Genomic DNA, 23405 nt, shown 5'->3' on the forward strand with positions numbered 1-23405 from the left:
GCTATACCTAAACGAGTTATTGTAGCTGGTTCATAATGAAACTACTGAATGATTTACGTGGAGTAGTTACCGTAGATCATAAAGGAGATACCTAAAGAAGTTATCGTTAATGGTTCACAAAGGAACCGAAAAAGAAGCTACCTAAAGGAGCTACTGAAGATGCTTCAAAAGGCCCCGCCGTGGTGGTCTAGTGGCTAAGATTCTCGGCTGCTGACCCGCAGGTCGCGGGATCGAATCCCGGCTGCGGCGGCTGCATTCCCGACGGAGGCGGAAACGCTGTAGGCCCGTGTGCTCAGATTTGGGTGCACGTTAAAGAACCCCAGGTGGTCGAAATTTCCGGAGTCTTCCACTACGGCGTCTCTCATAATCATATGGTGGTTTTGGGACGTTAAACCCCACATATCATCAATCAGATGCTTCAAAAGAAAGCGACCAAACGGTGTCTGTAGATGGTTCGTAAAGGAGCCGCCTAGAAAAGTTACCGCTAGATGGCTCAACAAACGCCAGGCCTGCGCGGAACGCACAACTTAGTCACGGCGAAAGCTGGAAGAGCGTCCATTTTAGCGTGGCCTCCGAGATGGCGGGCGCACGGCGCCCACAATCTCGGATGCCATGCTTCTAGTGACCGTTCGAAACTCTCTTGGTACAACTAATACTAGTACACGTGTACGGTATCCACTTCGACGTAAATCATGATTTTCGTGAAGTAGGGAAGCATCCACTGGTTCATCTTTCTGAGGATACGAAAGGCGCGCTCTACACATCATCCATAATGCATTTTGTGCACTTTATGGATGCTGCATCGAAACGAAGAATTGTAGTGTACCGAACTCTGTGGTGGGTACGGAGCTTTTAGCCACACGCGCTGCGCAATTAGCATTGTGTGATGACAGGCTGTTATTAAATAGACTTGATGACTTCAGGTAGTTCGAGAAGGATTGTTGGTCAACTGCCAGCTCGTAATAAGAACACGTGCTGCGAAATACTATAACAAGCAAAGAAAAAAAGTTTTTGCATCGTGGTCACGCACGGCGCTGATTAACACTTCCAGGTTTGAATGCACAAATATGCCCGATCAAGTAGACGGTAGGACGACCGTCGCCGTAGCATGGTAATATAGCATAAGAGGCGTAATTTAAAGGTCGCGGTTTCGGTCTCCGCTGGCGACAAGTTGTCCTTGTGTTTAGTTTACATTTATTTTACATTTGTATCATAGTTAACTACATATAACACCACTTTCTTCTGACGACCGTCAGTTTTTATTAGTGTTGTGTGCGAGAAGGGTTGTAGTAGCGCTATCGTGGTCGGCTGTTTTTTTTTTTTTGCGTGATGCGTCGTACCGTTGTCGATGTAATTGCGTATACCCTGATCGATTTATAAGGACACTTGAAATAGTGCGGGGCTATCATTATTCAGCCGTATCGTTTTTCGTGCATGTGTAGATAATTCTTCTGTAAAAACAAACGAAAAAAAGCAATTGTTTACTGATTCTTTGTCTATTGTTTATCTCAGGGAAAGGAGCTGTCGGTAAGAAACTTGTTACTCTAAATTTCTATCACAATTTATGTTTGTGTTGGTGCTGCCTCTGCACTTTTAATTTACTGTTTCTTATATTTTCCTAGTGTTTTCGCCTCTAGAAAGTATGTCATAATTCAGAGGTAATACAAGACTGCTATCATCTACTCGGGTCAGATGAATGTCCTTCCGGTATTGCCATGGAACGACGTGGGATAGTTGTGTTCAGCAAGAATAACGTTGGTGCTTTTGCATCGACTGTGTCGTGGATATAATAGAAGGTTGGACTGAAAGTGATCGTAATCATATTACTGAATATGAAGCGGATTTACTTTAATGGGCTTCAATGTTTTTATTGCTGCCATCAGTGATTTACTAAGGGAAAGCGACAGTGAAAGTAAAACGGATCTAATTACGTTTGCAATAATAATAATAATAATAATAATAATAATAATAATAATAATAATAATAATAATAATAATAATAATAATAATAATAATAATAATAATAATAATAATAATAATAATAATAATAATAATAATAATAATAATAATAATGATAATAATGATAATATATTTAACATGCCCAGGAACAACGTTAAGGTTTTTGTGCAGGTGCACGCAAAAATAAAACAATAAAAATAAATAATACAATGCAGACAGTCTTCAGAAAAAAAAAGTACATAAAAAAGCGAAAACACACACTCAAAAAGAAATCAGCGCAAGATGAGTAGAATAAAAAGACAGGTTTAAACGATATCAACGTTTTCAAACTTGCATCTTTTTTTAGACAAGAGCTAGAAAGTTCTGTGAGCTCCGATATATGCAACTAAATTACGAATATAACAACCTTCACGAGCGCTGTAACCGTTTCACTTAAACTTGCTTTAAATAAAGTTTTCTAAGTAGTGCAGGTATTTTGGTCCATGTTCACGATATACTGTGCTTCACAATTGCTTCAACCTTACGACTTGACCGTTACTGGTGCATCATACGAAGTTCGAAAGAAAATTATGCTCTTAATAAATATATTTAGCTTTGTATTATTTGGCAATACAATGACATTTATTTTGCACAAAATTTGTGTGGTGAGAAAATGCAGCCCTTTTGCATCTGCTAAGTGGGGCGGGATTTATCGTTGATATTTCCCCGTGAAGACATTTGTAACTGGCACAATGCCGTGTTTTTTTTTTTCGCGAGCAATTGTCGATGATTTTGCGATAAGAGAAAGATGGAGAATAAATATCTTTTCGTTTTAATTTCAGGCCCTCAGGTACCGCACGTAGTTGTCGGTAAGCTGCACATTCGCACTTCGTGAATTGTTCCGGAAGCCTTCCTTATTAGCTCGGCATTCTTAGCTGTTTTAGCTGCGGCATGCATTTGCGTTAGTGAATTCTGTTGACCTTCTGGCGGAATCAATACATCCTTTCTTATCCGTTATTGTGAGAAACAATGTACATACAATAACTTGCGATATCAAAATTGTGCGACCGACAGTTGACGCAAGCTGAAGAGTCCTTGGCCGGAGACATTCAAGTCTACAAATCATTTCTGAGGCCAGAGAGAACAAGCGATCGTGATATTGCTTTTGACAGGTTCGTTGGGTGTAAGTTCAAGGTTTTTTTCAGCAAGCAAGGCCAATGAAATTTCACTCACACACTCACTCACTCACAACACACGCACACAAACTCGCTCACACACTCACTTACACGCTCATTCACTCATAACACACACTCTCTCACTCACTCGCTCACTCACTCAAAACCCACACACACACACACACACACACACGCACTACACACACGCACGCACTACACACACACTCACTCACTCACTCACAACAAACGCACACACACTCGCTCACACACTCACACGCTCATTCACTCATAACACACACTCTCTCACTCACTCGCTCACTCACTCAAAACACACACACACGCACACACACACGCACTACACACACACACGCACGCACGCACGCACTACACACACACTCACTCACAACAAACGCACACACACTCGCTCACACACTCACACGCTCATTCACTCATAACACTCACTCACTCACTCAAAACATACACACACACGCGCGCACGCACACACACACACTCACAACACACGCACTCACACACTTACTCACTCACAACACACACACATATACACACTTGCTCACACATTCACTCACACGCTCATTCACTCACAACACACACTCACTCACTCTGAACACACACTCACACTCACTCACACATTCACTTGCAACACACACACACACACTCACTCACTCACAACAAACGCACACACACTCGCTCACACACTCACACGCTCATTCACTCATAACACTCACTCACTCACTCACTCACTCAAAACATACACACACACGCGCGCACGCACACACACACTCACAACACACGCACTCACACACTTACTCACTCCCAACACACACACATATACACACTTGCTCACACATTCACTCACACGCTCATTCACTCACAACACACACTCACTCACTCTGAACACACACTCACACTCACTCACACATTCACTTGCAACACACACACACACTCACTCACTCACAACAAACGCACACACACTCGCTCACACACTCACACGCTCATTCACTCATAACACTCACTCACTCACTCACTCAAAACATACACACACACGCGCGCACGCACACACACACTCACAACACACGCACTCACACACTTACTCACTCCCAACACACACACATATACACACTTGCTCACACATTCACTCACACGCTCATTCACTCACAACACACACTCACTCACTCTGAACACACACTCACACTCACTCACACATTCACTTACAACACACACACAAACACGCACTCACTCACTCACAACACACACACACGCAAACACACTCACTCACAACACACACACTCACTCACAACACACGCACACACACACGGAGAAGAGAGAGTGCGAAGAAGGAAGACAATCGGGCACATTTGGTGTTGCTGGTTCGCATTACTTCGTACGAGTGAGGCTCGATTTCCGGGTGCCGAGATGCAGTTATATGCACGTTATTTCGACTTGAAGCGTAATTTGAAGGTGGCAGTCCTTAGACAGCGAGCATCAAAAAAGAGCGAAAGCTGTCGTATAACTTACCAGCGCTGCGCGACTGTGAGGATGGGCGCCGGTCTTTGATGCGCGATCTTGTTATAGTGTCTGTATATAGGTTTCATAGCGCGTTTGACCACCCTTCTTGCCGCTTAGCAGTCGAGAGTAATACAGCTAAAACATCAAAACCTGGACACCATCGATGAGTGATGAATGCTCTTTTCAGCGCCACCAGCTTGTGGCGGGTAAGCACGCACTATTTCATATATACATATATATATAGTTGGTGTTTTTTCTTTTCTTCGAAATGTATTACGCACCACAGCAAAGCATGACTGACGAGAGTCCTTTGATGCTACTACAGGATTGTAAAGAGGGCTAGTAGTGGTACAACTGAGTTACACCGATTCGAAGGATTGATGTATTGAAACGTTCTTGTGGGTGTATACAGCCAATACTTTTGCGCGAATAGCCTGATGTTCCCATTCTCCGATCCAGATGATTGAGCGTCGATGTTTGTTCCGATGCCATCCATGTATAAGTTTGTGACGAAAGTATAATCCAATAATAATTGTGGTTTAGCGTCCCAAAACCACCGTATGACTATGAGGGACGCCGTAGTGAAGTGCTCTCAAAATTTAGTCCACCTGTAGTTCTTTTACGTGTGCCTAAATCTAAGCACACTGCAGGCCTAAAAAAAATGTTTGCCTCCATCAAAAATGCGAACTTCGGGTCGGCCGGCAGCCGACTGCTTTAGCCACTAGGCCACCGTGGCGGGTCACGTGACGAAGCGCGGGCGATGGTTTATGCTCGCAGTGCGAAGCTGTGCTGCACCGTCCTGCTGGTCGGCTCCGCGGTCCTGCTCGTCGCCATCATTAGTCTCATCGCGGCTAAGATATTCAGTGAGTATTTCCCGACTTTCATCGATTGTCACGAGCTGTGTGCGCCTATATACTCGAAGTCGGTGGATTGAATGACGACTGTCTAGATTGACAGGATGTAAGAATGGTCTTGTTGGTAGTGACACATCGTGAAAACGTGTGGCGCACGAAAAAGCCCCTTCGTCCGTTTTTTTTTTTTATACCACCACTTTTTCGTATGCCACACGTTCGCGGATGTCTAATTGAAATTAAGATTGTTTTATACAGCTCGACACATTTGTTGTGATAATGTTGTGAAGACATTTACACGATGTTGCTGCTCAATGCTGGTCTTTTATAACTGGGTTTCTTAAGTACTTTGGTCTCGGTGAACACTGCCGAGCCCCATTTACTACCAAAAAACTTCTCCCGCCCCCCCCCCCCCCCCCCCTCATCTCCCGTACGCTTTCTTGCAAGGATATTTCATTCGGTTCAAACTACATTCACATGCAGTAAGTTCTAAAGCAAGTGCACATATATAAAAATATTCACTTACGAGCAACTAAATTCACTTCTCTTGTACCGACAAATCGGCGTAAGTTATGGAGGCTCGTTAGATCACTCGCAGCTTACCTGTAAGCCATCTAAGTGACTTGGCGAGTTCGGAACCAAGAAAAATTTATCACTGGCTCGAGAAACCCCGAGGAGACGCCTGCGGAGCCCCTGGGTTCCGTGGTGCCCACTTAAAAAAAACAGCAATAATGACCACTAACACACAATGATGCCAAGAGAAGTATACGGGATCTTCTTAGGAGTAATTGTAATGTAAATGTGAAGAAAGAAAAATGCACGAAAAGATTCGAAGGTCGCAGGGTTCGGATACTTTCGGTGACATGTTATCTTTTCGTCCATTTTTTTTCTTCACATTTACATTACAATTACTCCTAAGAACATCCCCTATACTTCTCTTGGCATCATTGTTAGTTATCGTTAATAATGTGTCTAATAAAGAAATTGAACCCTTCAATTTACACTTGCAAAACATAATATAACAATAAGCAATATTACCAGTTACTTAGTCAAAAGTAACTAGCACTATGCCACCTTAATTAGTGCATGCTAACGAGTACTGCTAGCATTGCATATGGAGTGACGTGGCGCAGTGATGCGCTGTGAAGGCTCATTCGGACGGGTGCATGCAACTGGTCGCAATGTCAAGCTCACAAATGGCCACACGGCGACTGCAGTAGCTAAAGTGTACCAATGAGATGCTTGGAGAGAAGACGTCTGCTTATATTATGATGCTGGTGGCTTGAGATTGCTGGAAATTTACGACGTTATACCAGCGCGAGGACGTCAAGACAGGCAAAAGTGTGACACACCACGCTGCTTTACATGTTGTGGCGCCTGTTTCACGCATTTATGTAAATGGGGACGCACATGTAGAAGAAACGAGAGAAAAAAGAAGAAGGCGTTGATACAGCACATAAGTCATACGCGACTGCTATCGCCACAAAAATTACCCATCCATAAAGATCCTGTCACGCGCTGTCCAAAAAGTTGATTCCTCACTTTTCACAAGTGAGGAAACAAATAAATGTAAGAGCTCGTTGAACTTATTGTATTTGTTCACGCTATTGAGCTTATATTAGTCATTCAATATTGAGTCTATAGTATTCATTCACGCTATCGCTAAGTGAAAACTAACTGTTAGCGCGTACGCAGTTATGAGGAATGACAAAATATGACGTTTCATGAATATATAAACTTCTAGCGCCACGTGCTTTCATTGAGATTGGTGGTTGAATTTTAATAATAATTTCTTTTGTGCTCTCTCTATAGTTCTCAAGAAGGCAGAGGCTGGTAAGTTCAGGAGGTACTAGATATCTCGACGGGTTGTTCTCAAATCGTTCATAATAGCTCACTTACTTTCGCCACGTTGCCGCGTTGCGCGCTGGGCGTAAAGAGATGACCCAATTGAGCAGTCTGACAAGCCCCACTGTCTCACAGAACGAAGTACTACCCTTAAAAAAGTACAGTACCGTCCGCTGTTGAAGGGAACAATCGAATGCACGCCATCAATATCGATGGCCCTCTCACTGCACGCAAGTGGATGTGGAAATGATCTCCACGCAGGTCACTAGTCTGTCAAAAGAAACAAGAACTATCACCCACCAGTCGTCTGATGAATATCTAAACCACTTATGCTATCGTAAGACAGTCAAATCCAAACTTGCTGCGCACATGCGTGTTCCCTTTAGCAGTGTAGATGCCTGTACACAAAGACAGTCAATGCAGTCATACGCGTGCGCAAGGTTTTCTTTCAGGGGGGCGAAGGTTCGTCGCAGTGCACCCCCTCCCTATTAGGTCTACGAATGGCGCTGACTTTCCGCCCCCCCCCCCCCTCAAGTCGCGCCAACCTCCCCTTAATGTAAACGTATGGTGCTTACTTGCCTCCTTTCTTAAGTGACAAGGGGGGCTGCTTTCACCCCTGCCCCCCTTCCTTGCGCTTGCCTAAGTACGCAGTGTTTAAACCTACCTTTAAACTATATATGGCTGTCTCAATCCGCTTTTGTCGGGGCAGCATGCTCGGAAATGGAACTTCAAGATTTAAAAAGATAAACAAATAGTAGGGAGCTTCAATAGTATAGATAACGATGACGTAGTCGGGCCCAGTGCGCTTTTTTTTTTCAACTGCTATCCTCGCTTCGGTTCTCGGCGCATACCTCAACCGGGCCCCAAGGAAAAGAAAGACTGTTCAAACTATCCTAGAACGCCTATTGCATGTACAGTTGTTAAAATGCTCACAATTGTTCCTTTTTGCGAGTGAGCGAAATGTCTTATACTAACACGTGAACTTACGTAGCTGCTCACTTTATTTATGCTGTAGTTGCTGCTGGTGTTTACGATAATTAGGTATGTCCGAGTGCTTTTAATGGGGTGGGCCTTGAAACCGCCTCAACCGTTGTCCAATTCACTTGTGTAGATGACTGGCGCAATTCTACGCTTCTGTCACGCAACATTATACCTTGGGGAGGCTCTTCGATTTACGTGTAATTCGCGGAATGCTTTAGCTGCTATTCTAGTACGGCGCAGTGTTCGCGTCTGCCAGCGACAACGGGAAGTTGGCGATGCAGGTTCGCTTTGTATACCACGGTGTAAGAATAAGTTCGTTATACGTTAACTGACGTGAAAACCGAGCATTCCATACTCCCACTGGCGCCGTGTCTCCTTGACGCATGCGCAGAACATGTGTAAAACCAAAGCGCTGAAACAGCTGCGCTCATAATTGGCGTTATGTAGTATCGTAGACGTCGGTGATGTTCTTTTATTTGTGTTTTATTTGTGATGTGTTTTATTTGTCGCGAATTCTCGCTCCCAGACACCGCCAATTCGTTCAACGACGCGTGGCACGAGCATTTCCGATGAACGAGCTCTTTAAAAAGACCGCCAGTTTGTCTTACAGTCCTGACTTGACCTAAAACTATATCTAGTTCACTATACTAACACCAGGAGCAAACGTAAGCGAATAGCGCGCATAGGCGGCAGACGAAAATGAGGTGCAAGACGTTTGAATGTCTGCATTGTACAGTGCGACCGATGCGTTGCGTATACACGCTTCTGGCCCATTTTCCTGGTAAAATGCCCGTTTGACGCTTCGCAAGTGCGGGATGCTTCCTGCGTGCTTGCGTGTCCGCGCGTGCGTATCTACACAGGGTTGCCAACCGTAGGGCACGTTCGAAAATTTTTCGGCCAGATTAGAGCAGTATATAGGGCGGTGACGTAAAATAATTTGAAAGTTTACCTTGTCACTAGTCAGTGAAAAAGGTACTGCCCTACGTTGGCCGAAAAATGTCTGGCAGCCCTTGTGTAGTCACACACACATGACATTAACACTGAAACGCACTTTCATGAACCGAGATTGTTTTCGAGTGTTTCATTGAGAGTGCGTGCGCTGCCGCAGCGAAGGGCGCAGCAGCTAGTACTACGCCTGCGACTACGACGGTGGAATTACCTTTGCGAAAGCCGCTGCTGTTTTGTACGGTCGGCTACAACTTCGAGGAGGCCGAGGACTTGAAGAAGAAGATGCCCTGCGACTACCTGATCTACTCGGACATAATCGCCAGCAACAGGACGTTCGTGCCCCTCTACGGTGACCGTAGCTGGAACGCCTTCAAGATCGTGAGTGAATTATAATGGCTTGCCTCGTCTTGGAGAATGCGTGACTTTTTGCGACCGGAGAAGCGAGGACCGGCGCGTCACTCGTTTGCCTTAACTTGACGCATTGGCGGTTCTAGAAACGAAGCGACCACGCTTTTAATCGGTGACCGCATTGGTTTCTTGATGCAGCCTGTTCGGTCTTGAAGAACCTGTGACGCCAAATTTGGATACACGAGATGCTTGCGTTGTTTGAGAGCATTCGGCACGAGGGGCGATTCTGACCGATTATTAGTGACGAGCGTTGCCTATATTTTGATGTGCTTTTAAATTAAGCGTGAGGGCTCATTCGAGCAGTCAGGTCCAATCGAGATTTTCTGGCGGTTTGACGTAGACAGGGGCGTGTCGTGCAACCTCACGCGGGAGCCCCTGTCGAGCAAGTACTCTCGTCGTCAGAGAACCCCGATTGACTCCCGGCGAGGACTGTCATTCGTCACCCCTCGCTCTGTTTTCGCACTGCTCTCAAGGCGGTTTGGGCTGCTTATGCCAGGCATTGTTTTCTATTTTTTTCTGAAGGAGACATGCTCAAAGCACTTGCATATCGTTTCATTCTCCACCATCCACGGGTGCCCCTATTAGTAACAAGACGCAAAGCTACAAATTACTGTAAAACAGTCGCAAAGGACACCTTCACTTTCAAGGGTCATTTAAAGATGTATCAATGAAATTTCAAGACATCGTAAACGGGGCATTTGTCGTTTTCTTGGTATTTCCTGTGTGGTCCTGCGTGTGTGATGTATAGCTGTGCGTGTATATCATCATCATTGTCATCACCAGCCTGACACCGCTTAACGCAAGGCAAAGGCCTCTGCCACGTTCTGCCAGTCAACCCGGACCTGTGCTTGCTATCTTCATGTTTTAGCCGCAAAGTTTCTTAATCTCATGTGCCCAGCAAACATTTGCCGCCGCTCATGCTTTTAGACGAGAAGCAGCTTAGGGTAGAGCTCAATTTGATGTGCAGAGGGCTCCCGGTCTATTTCATCTCCTACGCTCGCCCTCTCTCCACTCGCAACGCGGAAGCAGGGAGCGTCTGCTAACCTACGCTCACTCCCCCTCTCTTTCTCCCAGGCAATCCTCCGCGCCGTGTTCACACTTCCATTTTGCGCATGCGCGTCATCATGGGAAACTCTATGGCCACCCCATGTATATAGGCACTAGATGGTAGTGGCGGCGGTGGCAGACGCCATGGGTGGGGCCATGGGTTGGGCAAAGGGCAGGCGTGAGAGAGAGATTGTGCAGGTGGAACAGATTTATATAGTCAATGGATGGTGGTGGCAGCGGCGGCAGACGTCATGGGTAGGGCCATGGGTAGGGCAAAGGGCAGGCGTGAGAGAGAGATTGTGCAGGTGGAACAGATTTATATAGTCAATGGATGGTGGTGGCAGCGGCGGCAGACGTCATGGGTAGGGCAAAAAGCAGGCGTGAGAGAGAGATTGAGGAGGCGGGACAGCTTAAGATATATAGGCTTTATATGGTGCTGGTGCCGGCGGCGGCAGACGTCATGGGTAGGGCCATGGGTAGGGCGAAGGCCAGGCGTGAGAGAGAGAGATTGTGGAGGCGGAACAGATTGATTGCCACAGAAGCTGACTTTGAAGGAAATAAACTACCTTTAATGCCGTCAAGCCTACAAACTGATTAAACATACAAACGTAATGTTATCATAGATTGTCAACGCGTTTTTCGCCCAAATATTTTTTTTTTGGTTGAGTGACAATGTGGTGTGACTGCGCCTGCGCAGATGTTTCCATGGTGAGACGCTTTCCGAAATAAATTCAGTTGCATGTTGAGCGCGTTTCTTTAAGTAATCTTCTTTTCCCTCCAAGGCTTCGCTCTTTTATTATTATTCTTATACTGTTATTCTCGACTTCTAATTTTTCTCATTTTGTGTTGCTCTCTTTCAGTCTGTGCGTGTTCTCTCTATTCGATTCTCTATTCGATCTTAAGACTGTCTGTATTGTATTGTTTGTTTATATTGTTTTATTCTTGCATGCACCTACAGAAATACCTTTTGGTTGTTCGTAGTTAAATGAATCAATGATTGACTGACTGATTGATTGATAGGTTCTCGGAGGAGCGTCGTCAAGCCTGACCGGTGGCGTCAGCTTTAGTCTGTCGGAGGGCATCGGGGCCGACAGCACCATCGACATAATCAACACGCAGCAGTCGGAGCTGCAAGCGTTCATCAGGCTGCGCATGATTGCCATGGGAACGTTCGACTTCGAACCCACCGCCGGCGTCCCCATTTCTTCGCTGAAAATGTTTTTCAGGGTGAGCCCTCTCTGTACTTTTTTTTTCTCAGCACTTTTCGGTGTTGTATGCGATCGGTCTCCTGGTACTCGATGCCATTCTAACCATCACCTGCACGATTCTCAACTTTCAAACGGGCTTAGTATGAGTAGAGGATAAGCAAATTATTTGCCCACCGGAAACGGTCTACATGACGAGAACACATCTTTCTGCTCACTGAAAATTCTTAAATGAAGTTCAAAAGCGAGCAGAAGGTGTTTGAAATCAAGGGGCGTTGCAACATTTTTTAAAGTATGTAATCGTGGAATGACGTCATTAAAAAAGCTAATACCCTCACGAATCGGCTGCCACAAAAAACAAAAACAAAAAAAAAACAAAGACATAACCGAAGAGTATCCGTGACACTATTTGGAGAGTTTTGATTTGCCACGTACAAGGCTCTTTTTATGGAGACACAGTCACCCTCTTGGTAGGTCAAAGTTGGTGTGCTCTAAGAGAGTCCCCTGACACTCTTAGGAAGTTTGAAAGGACTCCTGTGTGAAGGGTCAGGCGACCCTCTTACGTGGGTCAAGCGGCATCCACCGAAGCGTCAAGTGACTTCACAGCTATTTTAAGCTGTACTCAGTGGACTTAGGCTCTACTTTCGTGCGACAACTGTTGGAAATAGTGAAGCATTCATTTTAATAAATACGAATAATACTTGCGGTTGTGCCGAGCCACTGCGAAAAAAAATGGTAGTTCAATTTTGGTATTACTTTATTAAAACTCCTCAAAACGACACACCATTCCAGCAGAGTATACAAAAAAAAGCGCGGTCTGTGATTGCCAATAAAACGGGTGAGGTATTCCCGATTTACATGCTTGTATGAGTTTATTCAAAATGTGTGATTGCGATGTACACACAGTCTCATATCGGCTAAAACGAACTGCAGGTAGCTTCTTCGTGTTTTCGTATTCATTTCTTATGATTATGAATCAAAAAGTGGTGAAGGCTGGATGAGTCAGACTTGTGACTTGCTATGTTGTCGCCTCTGTTGAGCGTGAACAGCCTTCAAAACTATAATCTGAAAACAAGAACAAGATATCATGATTGGAAAACAGACGATAGTTATAGCGCGAGAACAAAACGACGACGCAGAGACAAGAAGGACACGAAAGACACGATAGTTATAGCGCGAGTACAAAACAACGACACAGAGACAAGAAGGACACGAAAGACACTTCTTGTGTCTGTGTCGTCGTTTTGTCCTTGCGCTATAACTATCGTCATGCCATACCAACTAGCCCAAGCTGTCACACTTCTATGGAAAACAGAGTCGTAGAAAAAGTCTGCAAAACCTACACAATAACTGATCCACTCAAACGTCATGAAAGCTCACAACAAAACGACGAATGTAAACAAACATGGTATTAAAAGCATGTTTTCTCTTTTTTTTTTTTGCCGCTATCGTGTAAAACAATTTTCAAACAGCACATCGCATGTCGCACGCCACGTTCCCACTCCTTCACATTTCAGAGTAGTGGAGCTACCATAAGTTGCTCTTTTTTTTTTTCTATCGGCAGTTCCTCAACAAGATGCTGCCAAGAAGTCCCAATTCGATGGTCTTTCTTGGCGTCTTTCTCGCCACCAACATCATGGCCGACGCTTTCATCGCTGACGTCTCAAATATCCCGTGAGCTCTTCAAACTATTCCTTTTCACTCGCCGTCCTCTCGAGCAAGCGTCGAATGATTTTGCCAAGAGATTTTGACGATTATATTTCTAGCATAACGTGAGTTATGTTAGTGCCCTGTAACGTCCATAAAGGAGGCTTCCTTCTCTACCACAGTTTTTCGTAAAGGCACAGGCATCTTCGCTGCACCTCGATTAATCGCATACCTCCACTTCCTGTTACGATCTCGTTTAAGAACCCTTTACTGATGTCACCTGCAGGGCATAAGCGATCCCTAGTCAAGACGTTCCTTTCTTTTCTTTTTGTATTAACTCCATTCTGAGCCCGCATTTGTTAGTATCGCAATCACTCTAATGAGTGCTTTGTTCATATCTTTGGGCACTCTATACTCGCAGTAGACTCGAGATGCTTTTTTTTCAAGTTTTGTATGAAGTTGATTATGAGGACGTGTTTGCTGTATCGACACCACTCTAACTGCAGCTGTGTTTACATTTTTGTGCACTCCACACATAATTCTGCCTAATCCTGGAACCCGTGTAGAACAATACATACCATTGCGTTTTGTGCTAATTATGCTTGCTGGTGTGTTTCTTCTGCCTTGCTGCCAGGGTGGCTTGACCAAGTCAAGTAATCAGCCAGCCTTTAGTGGGGTTCCCTAAGGCAATCTTGTATCGATTTCTCCTTAAACAAGTTAAATATACTAAACTGAACCAAGACCCGCACTCGCCTCTAAATCAACTCTGCGTTCCACTTTCCCGATGGCTTTTCGCGCTTAATTATATATTATAGAGTGCCCAAAAAATTCATGAATCTCAGGGGCACTCGTGCTTTCAAACGTAATTTATGGCTCTTTTTATTCGTCATGTTGTCAGGAAATGTGGGTGTGGCTGTATGTTGCATCTTCGTTTTTTTTTTCGAAAATTTTTTTGGTTGGTTTGTGTATTTATTTTTCGAGAGCTGAAGGGCATACGAAAATTTTCGCATGTATAAAATAGTGACGTTTACGTAACTGGAACTATATCGAATCAGTAGCTTAGGCGCGTGTAGTTTTGAGGGAAGAAAAGCACTTTCATAAGCGCCAATTTTCATAGAACGAGAAACCGAAAAATACATAATAAAATTACTTTCGGTTGGCTGTACGCTCACAATATTACTTTCACTTCTGCAGTACGTTATTTGGCACATCTGTACAAAATTTCAATGCTCTCTCTTAAGAATGTCTCGACCAAAAAATACATACGTAAAAAACAGGCAAGCAAAAAGAGCAAGCGAAGACAAAAATACAGTTTAAAGCTAATTTCGAGGGTCAGTGCAATCAGCGCCTACCTTTAAAATGTCTCGCGATTCTCACAGCGGTAGCTTTCACTGCTGCAGACAAATTTCGAAACTCATTTTCAAAGTTTCGCGCCACCTTGATCTAAAGAGGCGCTGTTGTCTTTGTGGGAATGCGGATTAGCGGCCATCCGACTATACTGCGTAATTGCAGCGAGATATCCACCCTCATCGTGGAGACGCACATCACGCTCAGGCAGGCGCATCTCGGCGACCACACGGATTGCCACGCCTACCCTATCAGCGCCGTCGGCACCAAGAACCTCGCCAACAACTCTGTGCCACGGCTGGTGAGTACACCGCTGCGTCAGTTTAGCGTGCGATGTCGGGCCGGTTGGTACACAGCTGAACGTTTAAGGCGCAAGAAAGGTCAAAGCCATGCAAGGACACCTGAGGAAGAGCCTCGGTGTAGTGGTTGCACGTTGCAATAACGGGTTGCGTGTCAATACGTCATATTGGTGGGAAACAACGCCTTCAGGTGCCTTTAATTGTAAGAAAAGTAGGTTGTTTTTTTTTTCTCGATGAAAATGACAGTGTGCGCAATGTGCATGCTTTTTTGGTGATCATGATAATATTTCATTCAGCCTCCACTTGTAGTTTTTGTTTCTTCTTTTCGTTCTAACTGCGCGGGTGTATAATGCAAGGTTTGGCGAATAAACTTTTGTTGGAAGTCAGCGCTGTTGTATGTATCCTTCTCTGCCCGGTCTTTCGCCTTTCACGCTGTTTCCCTCCAACATGCGCAAACCTATATAAAAAAAGTATCATACACGAAAAATATTTACCAGAGATATGAGAGGCAGAGGTTATAGCAACCATACCGTTAGCAACAGTAATTTACAAGTTAAAAGTGCAGTGTTATCGAGGTAAACGCAAACGGCCTTTTTTTTTTCAAATTTGTAGTCCGCCTAAGCAGTTCATATTCTGCATTTGTGCTTCTATACTGTCGATTGACGCCCATGCCGTTCAACTTGAGTGTGGAACCTGGGTCACATACTCAAAACAAACCTTGGCCCTTTTCGTGGCGAATAGTTGCCGGAATGCGGATGCAAAGAGACGCTGATGGTGTCTCTGTGAGCGTCGGCTGTTTGAGAGAAAGAGAGGTATAAGAAAGAAAGCCAACTTCCGCGGATAGCGCGCAAAAGAACAGGGAACAGTACTCATGTCCCTGCTTGTTACGGGACACTTCAATGAAATTGAAACCAGCTTGACACATTGCAAATCGGTTCTGCGGAATCCCACTAGGTGGTGGAAGGGTCAAGAAAGGGATAGAGTTACTGTGCTACCTAAATTTAGCTTAGGCAGTAACTTTGATTTGATTGATTGATATGTGAGGTTTAACGTCCCAAAACCACCATATGATTATGAGAGACGCCGTAGTGTAGGGCTCCGGAAATTTCGACCACCTGGGGTTCTTTGACGTGCACCCAAATCTGGGCACACGGGTCTACAACATTTCCGCCTCCATCGGAAATGCAGCCGCCGCAGCCGGGATTTGATCCCGCGACCTGCGGGTCAGCAGCCGAGTACCTTAGCCACTAGACCACCGCGGCGGGGCAGGCAGTGACTCTGGAAAAGGAGACTGAGAACCACTCGTTTGTGGCACGAAGCCGCAAATCTGAACGAATTTTGTCCTGGTACGGCGATTGAATCTGAGACCAGCGCCTTTCCGAGAAAGTCGCTATAGACAGATTCCACCGGACTTACGTCACGAAAATGTGGTGGCGCTGTCTTGGTAGACAAAAAAAAAAAAACGCTCTGCCTACCGCAGTCTCTGCTGGGTTTTCAATGGTGCATGTGGTGTACTCAGTCAAGCAACGAGAGAGAAAAAAAAAAAGGTGGTATGCCGACAAGCTGCGTCGCGGTTGGATGTGAGTCGCCTCTCCCAACTTATTTTTGTTTGTTGGTGCGCATCGCAGCCTTCAGCGCTTATGGCTTTCGCAACGCTTATGGCGTCTCACAACGTCGTTAAGTTGGCGCACATCGCAGCCCCCAGCGCTTATGGCGGAAGGTACATGCGGACGTCGCTATAATTTTACACATAATGTCGACGTCGGCCCACCTGTGTTTACCAACAGGCAATCAGCCTGGAGCAGCCACCCGCTACCTTCTTACGTTTGGAAGCGCCGTGTTTGAAGGAAGCGGTTCATAGGCTGCCTGCAGCAGAGTATGCGTTTGCGGCATCACTCGGCTCCGGAAGTATGCATGGTGGTCTATGGTGTGCTCGACTGCTCACCCTGACCCGAAAGTGGCGGGGTCGAATCATCTCGGCTGCGACAGCTGCGTTTTCGAGATCCGTGTGCTCAGATTTAGGAGCACGTTTAAGAACACCATGACGGACTACAATTTCCGGAGCTTTCCACTACGGCGTCCCTCACAATCATATCGTGGTTTTGGGGAAGTTTAACTCCGACAAAATCTTGCAGGTCCCTGATAAATTCACATAAAGGCCGACTCTGTCGATTTTTTTTAACATGTCAAGGTTATGGTGTTTCTATGTTCCTGAGACACTCTTGTCACGAGCCCAATTGCTGAAATGCTCAGGAAACTTGAAAATAATTCCTAATAACCAAAAATGTGCAAAACCGAAACCCAACCGAGCGCCCTGCCTACGTATGACGTACTATTTGGTAGAGCCGCAGGCCGTATACTGGTTCCGCCGGCGCGGAGTAGGAAAACTGTGAAAGCCAGTCCAGCGAAGCACCGACCAAACACCACAGAGGAAGGAAGAAAGCATTCGCGTGCTACACCCGTGCCAAACACCGCCGCCTTGTGGAAAGCACAATAAACGCTGTAGTGGCCAAAGTAGCGATGCCATCGGCTGCGTCACTTCCGTTGACATCAAACATGACGTCACACACAGTGTTGCCAATAATTTTGGCAAGTGAGGTGAGCTTTTCGAGGCAATCTTTAAAATTTCATTTGCAAACGATCAGTGCATCGCTCAAACCTGGGATTTGGCATAAAGGACGCAAATGTGCAAAGGAACATACCCAGCGAATTTCATTGAGATTCGTTGGCATCGAAAAATTGCCGGAGTTGGCCTTTAAGGCCACTCGAAGGCGAAAGTGGCGTTCTCTTTCATACCGGTCTGCATTCATCCTCCCCATTCTTCCCCCGAAAACTTTTTGCGCCGAAAGCCTGTTTCATGTGTGGGGGACTGAGCGACACAGTAGGATGCCGGCGGCAGGATGCTTGCCGCTCAGTGTTGGCCGCTCTACCGAGTCGGAGCGAGTTTCATGCTAGCGTGCGCTCCCGCTTTTCGACTCCGCCCCTTTCGTCACGTTCCCTTTCCCGCCACTGCTCCCCCATTGGCCAGGCGCCCTTCCACGAGCGGATTTTATCAACTCCGGTCATCGCAGCGACATTAGTTATATAGTCGCTGCGATGATCGAGTTATATTAGCGATATCTTCCCCATGATATCGCTTATATAACTGATAAAAATATGTTTCGTACAACTAATAATCTTCTCTAAATGTTTATGAGTATATATATATATGTTTGTATATATGTAGTACATATGTGTGTATATATAAGATTATTATTGTTAGTATACGTTTTTCCTTATCGAATTGTTGTCATTTATGCCTACTTTATTTCACTTACGTATCTGCTGTGAGTTTTTTTTTCCTTGCTGTCTTACATTGCTTCCGTTATGTATATCTCCACTCCCCTGTGTAATGCCCTCGGGCCCGGAGGGTACAATAAATAAATAAATAAATAAATAAATAAATAAATAAATAAATAAATAGTAGACGTTCTACAAACGGTTTTGGGCTCGTGCGACAGCTGCGCCACTCTGCTCTTGGGGCAAAATCGATCGCGTGTGAAACAGGCGGTTTTCCTCTGCGTCCAGGACCGGTGGTATTGGGAGATTTGTGCTCTTCACCTGCATTGGCATTGCCTCCGTGATCAGCCCACTTAAGGCCAAGGGTGATGTAGTCATGTGACGTCATAATGATTTTCGTAGTTACGTCACAAAATGTGGTATCTCACTTCGTCAAGTGATGATTTTTTTTGCGTTACTCGTGTTGACGTCACCAACCCGCGACATTGACAGTTAATATTCGCGTGGAGGCTTTCCGGTGAATAAATATTGTTAATATTGTCGCGCGGTCGTGACGTTACGAAGGCAACAGTGGGTGTGTCAAAGAAGGAACTATTTGGGCCTTTAGGCGTTAAAAAATATTTGTCAACAATTTCACAATCAACTAAAAAAAGACGAATAAATTTGTATAGTCGCATTTAGCTTGATTATTTTGATAGCTGATACATTTCGTTAATTGGTCGAAATTGTGGCAGGTAAACGGAAGGTCAGGATACAGAAATACACAATGGCAATGACAGCAGAGAATAAGACACCAGCCGTTGATCAAGCGGTGATGCGCGTCGGCATTTATACATGTGCCGTCGAACATTGCAGCGTTGGCGGCCACGGTGTTCTGAAAGAACCTAACTCCCGTAGTCTAAAACGTCCCTTCATGGATGGATTGGATGGATTGATGTGGCTGTATCCTTTAGATCGGGCGGCGGCTAACGCCGCCTAGCCGTAAAACTTAGTGAACCAACAACTAGATTTTTCTTTTTTTTTTCGACTGGTACTTTGCAGTCAATGGTTTAATTTTTCACTCGTGCCTTGACTTTAGCCACCAATCAGATGACCTCCTTGTAGTTAATTCTACCTGCTTAAAGGGTAGAAAGCCGACGAGAGCGCCATCTCTCGGCACGGCAGGCCACTGCATATCGGCGATAATATGCTGCCATGCAGTCAATGGTTTAATTTTTCACTCGTGCCTTGACTTTAGTCACCAATCAGATAACCTCCTTGTAGTTAATTCTACCTGCCTAAAGGGTAGAACGCCGACGAGAGCGCCATCTCTCGGCACGGCAGGCCACTGCATATCGGCGATAATATGCTGCCATGCAGTCAATGGTTTCATTTTTCACTCGTGCCTTGACTTTAGTCACCAATCAGATAACCTCCTTAATGGTGTAGGCCCGTGTGCTCAGATTTGGGTGCACGTTAAAGAACCCCAGGTGGTCGAAATTTCCGGAGCCCTCCACTACGGCGTCTCTCATAATCATATGGTGGTTTTGGGACGTTAAACCCCACATATCAATCAATCAGATAACCTCCTTGTAGTTAATTCTACCTGCTTAAAGGGTAGAACGCCGACGAGAGCGCCATCTTTCGGCACGGCAGGCCACTGCATATCGGCGATAATATGCTGCCATGCAGTCAATGGTTTAATTTTTCACTCGTGCCTTGACTTTAGTCACCAATCAGATAACCTCCTTGTAGTTAATTCTACCTGCTCAAAGGGTAGAACACCGATGAGAGCGCCATCTCTCGGCACGGCAGGCCACTGCATATCGGCGATAATATGCTGCCATGCAGTCAATGGTTTCATTTTTCACTCGTGCCTTGACTTTAGTCACCAATCAGATAACCTCCTTGTAGTTAATTCTACCTGCTCAAAGGGTAGAACACCGATGAGAGCGCCATCTCTCGGCACGGCAGGCCACTGCATATCGGCGATAATATGCTGCCATGCAGTCAATGGTTTAATTTTTCACTCGTGCCTTGACTTTAGTCACTAATCAGATAACCTCCTTGTAGTTAATTCTACCTGCTTAAAGGGTAGAACGCCGACGAGAGCGCCATCTTTCGGCACGGCAGGCCACTGCATATCGGCGATAATATGCTGCCATGCAGTTATTGGTTTAATTTTTCACTCGTGCCTTGACTTTAGTCAGCAATCAGATAACCTCCTTGTAGTTAATTCTACCTGCTTAAAGGGTAGAACGCCGACGAGAGCGCCATCTCTCGGCACGGCAGGCCACTGCATATCGGCGATAATCTGCTGCCATTCTTGGGTAGCGCAGCGTAATTTTCAGCCGAGTAGCGGTGCAGTGCTCAACTCTGTCGAGTGAAGGTGTGAATACGGGGGTTAGTTTATCGCGACGGTTCTCAGTCAGTCGGCGCTGTTTACGCAAGGCAGCACTGGGACGTGTAATGGGGCGATACCGAAACGCAGGAGGTCGCCGAGCACGCGGTCAACTTGAGCCGCAGCCGAGGCGACCTGTTTCGCATGGTGTTCTCCTCGACCATGGGCGTGATGGTATACAAGCAGATGCCGACGAAGCCCATCTCGCGCTTCCGCGAACAGTGCGCGACGTGGAACATGGGCGACTACGACGTCACCTGCGACCCCGACGTGACTAAGCAGCTCGACGAGAGCGACATGGCCTCGTACGCCATCGTCAACAACGGCCAATACTTGTTCTCATTCGAAGACGAGAAGTCGCTCAAAAGGAAGGTGGGTGTTAACTTTGCTGGAAGGTGCAACCTATACTTGTTTACAAGCTAAAATTAAACGAGGCTCCGCTCACAGTGGTCGACGAACCTTTTATTTTTAATATGTGTAGCCAAAGAGAGAGAGAGAGTGAGAGAGAGAGAGAGGGGGAAAGCATTTACTGAGTGAAGCTTGTGAGTGAAGGTGGGAGGGTCCCTTATTCCAGGAACCCTCTGGCTTAGACAGCCCGCCGAGCTCGAGTTACGAGCTGACGCTGCTCGATCAGGTCCGGCTGGGAGATCGCAGCCTCCCACGCTTCACTGAGGAGGACTTGGTCCGCATCTGGTGCTGCTGCTTGTTGTAGTCTTGGGACGCTTACTTTGCACTGCAGTAGGAGGTGCGCCTAAGTGTCTGCCACATTGCAGTGAGGGCAGATGTAGCTGTGCAACGTTGGCCTCATATGGTGCAATAGTGCGCCGTGGGTGAACTTGTTTGCTTTGAAGACGCGTGTAGTCAGTGACTTCGTCTCTTGTGAGTTTTGGATGTGGCGGAGGGTATGACCTGCGTTCGAGCCGCTAATGTTGCAGCAATGCATGATACGTTAGTGGTACGAGTTCTCTTGCCTCTGATTCTGTTGTTGAATGGGAGGTACTTCGGATTTCGTAGCCGAAAAAAAGGAAAAAAAAACAACAGTTCTTCCGCGGACATGGTGGAACGACCTTTTTTCAGAGCTGAAGGACAGGCAGTCCGCCTACACCCACAGCTTGCATTCTTACGTTGTAACCTACTGCAGGTTGTTTTGATAAGTAAATAAATGCAAAATTTGGTGTACATATCATTACCGGCTATGCACATGTAGTACGAAAGAAAGTGTTTCCCTGGACTGCGCGTGACCTCTCTGTGCTTGTTCCAGCTGGAGCGGTACCTGCCTGCCACCTCGGACGGTTGGTGCCTGTTCGACGTCCACCGGGACGTCTACTGGACGTGTGGCGTATACATTCCGCCGAATCTCCTGCCCGATCAACCCATTGATATTTCGGCTTCGCCCCAGCCCATGCAGCGCGCCGAGACAGTGAAGAAGCTCATGGGCACCATAAAGCGAGGACATTGATGATGGAGATAATAAGAAATGTTGTTACGTTAAGCGAGAAAAAAATAATCTGTTTTACAGCGAGGCTTTTAGCGAAGGAGTCTATTTGAAAAGAAATGAAGTAGCGCAGCTTTGGGGAGACGTACATGCGAAAAACAAAAGAGGAACACACGCTGGTAGGTGACACGTTTAATGACACAACCAGTCTCAATATTCCCATGAATATATAAGAACAGCGCAACTTGAAAGTAGTTACAGTGTAACTACACAAGCGAAGAAACATGGTTAGAAAAGACTCTTTTCTATCCTTCTTTATTTGTTTAGTTACTAACTACTTTTAAGTTGCGCTGTTATATTCAGTTAGAGCCAAGCGCGGATGCGTCAGACAAAAAGACACGCACGTCTAATCAAAAGGCGGAGAATGACATCTAGTAACCACATTTTTAGAAATTGTGGATACCGTGACGACTCCTCACGTGACGAAGGCCATGGCAGGCCAGAAGACGACTGGTCGTATAAGAAATCGCTTTTTTTGTAGTGAAAATGAAGGTACACTAATGCATTAGTTCGGACCATATTTTATAATTGGATATATTCAATCACTTCTCGCTCGTATAGCGTGCTTCCCTTGCAAATAATAGGCGTACCTTTCGGGTCAGGTGAACAACTGCACGCCCAGCATTCAGCAGCCAGATTTGCCCCTGCACATAAGCATGCACATCAAGGGTGCAGGGAAGGTGGGGGGGGGGGGGGGGAAGAGGGGCATAGTCTGCCCCATACATTGACACAATAGGGAGGGGGGTACTGCGAAGAACCTTCGTCCCTCCTGACGTAACAGGCGCTTCACGTTTTTTTTTTCAGGCGGAAATGAAGAGTTTGTTCACCTGATCGCTTGATCACGTAAAATTGGTCCGCATGATGTCGCGCCACCTCGCGTCGACAGGAAACTTTATATGTTTTCAGACCTCGGTGAAACTAAACGTAGCTTGTATTAAGCGTAGAAGAAACCACGTCTGCGCCTTACAGCGAGCTAATGACCATACCGGAGAGTCTTCAAGCCTTTTGCTTATCGGCCATCTTGTTTGGCCATA

General features: G+C 45.8%; 1 protein-coding gene across 1 annotated transcript; it reads left to right on the forward strand.

The window, feature by feature from the left end:
* Positions 1–9378: 9378 nt before the first annotated feature.
* On the forward strand, positions 9379–23008 carry LOC142766807 (uncharacterized). The gene is made up of 6 exons (XM_075868027.1): positions 9379–9642; positions 11740–11946; positions 13489–13598; positions 15084–15219; positions 20967–21248; positions 22138–23008. Exons 1-6 carry the CDS (start codon positions 9547–9549, stop codon positions 22333–22335), a joined length of 1029 nt encoding a protein of 342 aa, XP_075724142.1. The 5' UTR covers positions 9379–9546; the 3' UTR covers positions 22336–23008.
* The last annotated feature ends 397 nt before the right edge of the window (positions 23009–23405 follow it).

Source organism: Rhipicephalus microplus, chromosome 7 (genome assembly GCF_043290135.1).
Source record: "Rhipicephalus microplus isolate Deutch F79 chromosome 7, USDA_Rmic, whole genome shotgun sequence".
Taxonomy (NCBI): Eukaryota; Metazoa; Arthropoda; class Arachnida; order Ixodida; family Ixodidae; genus Rhipicephalus; species Rhipicephalus microplus.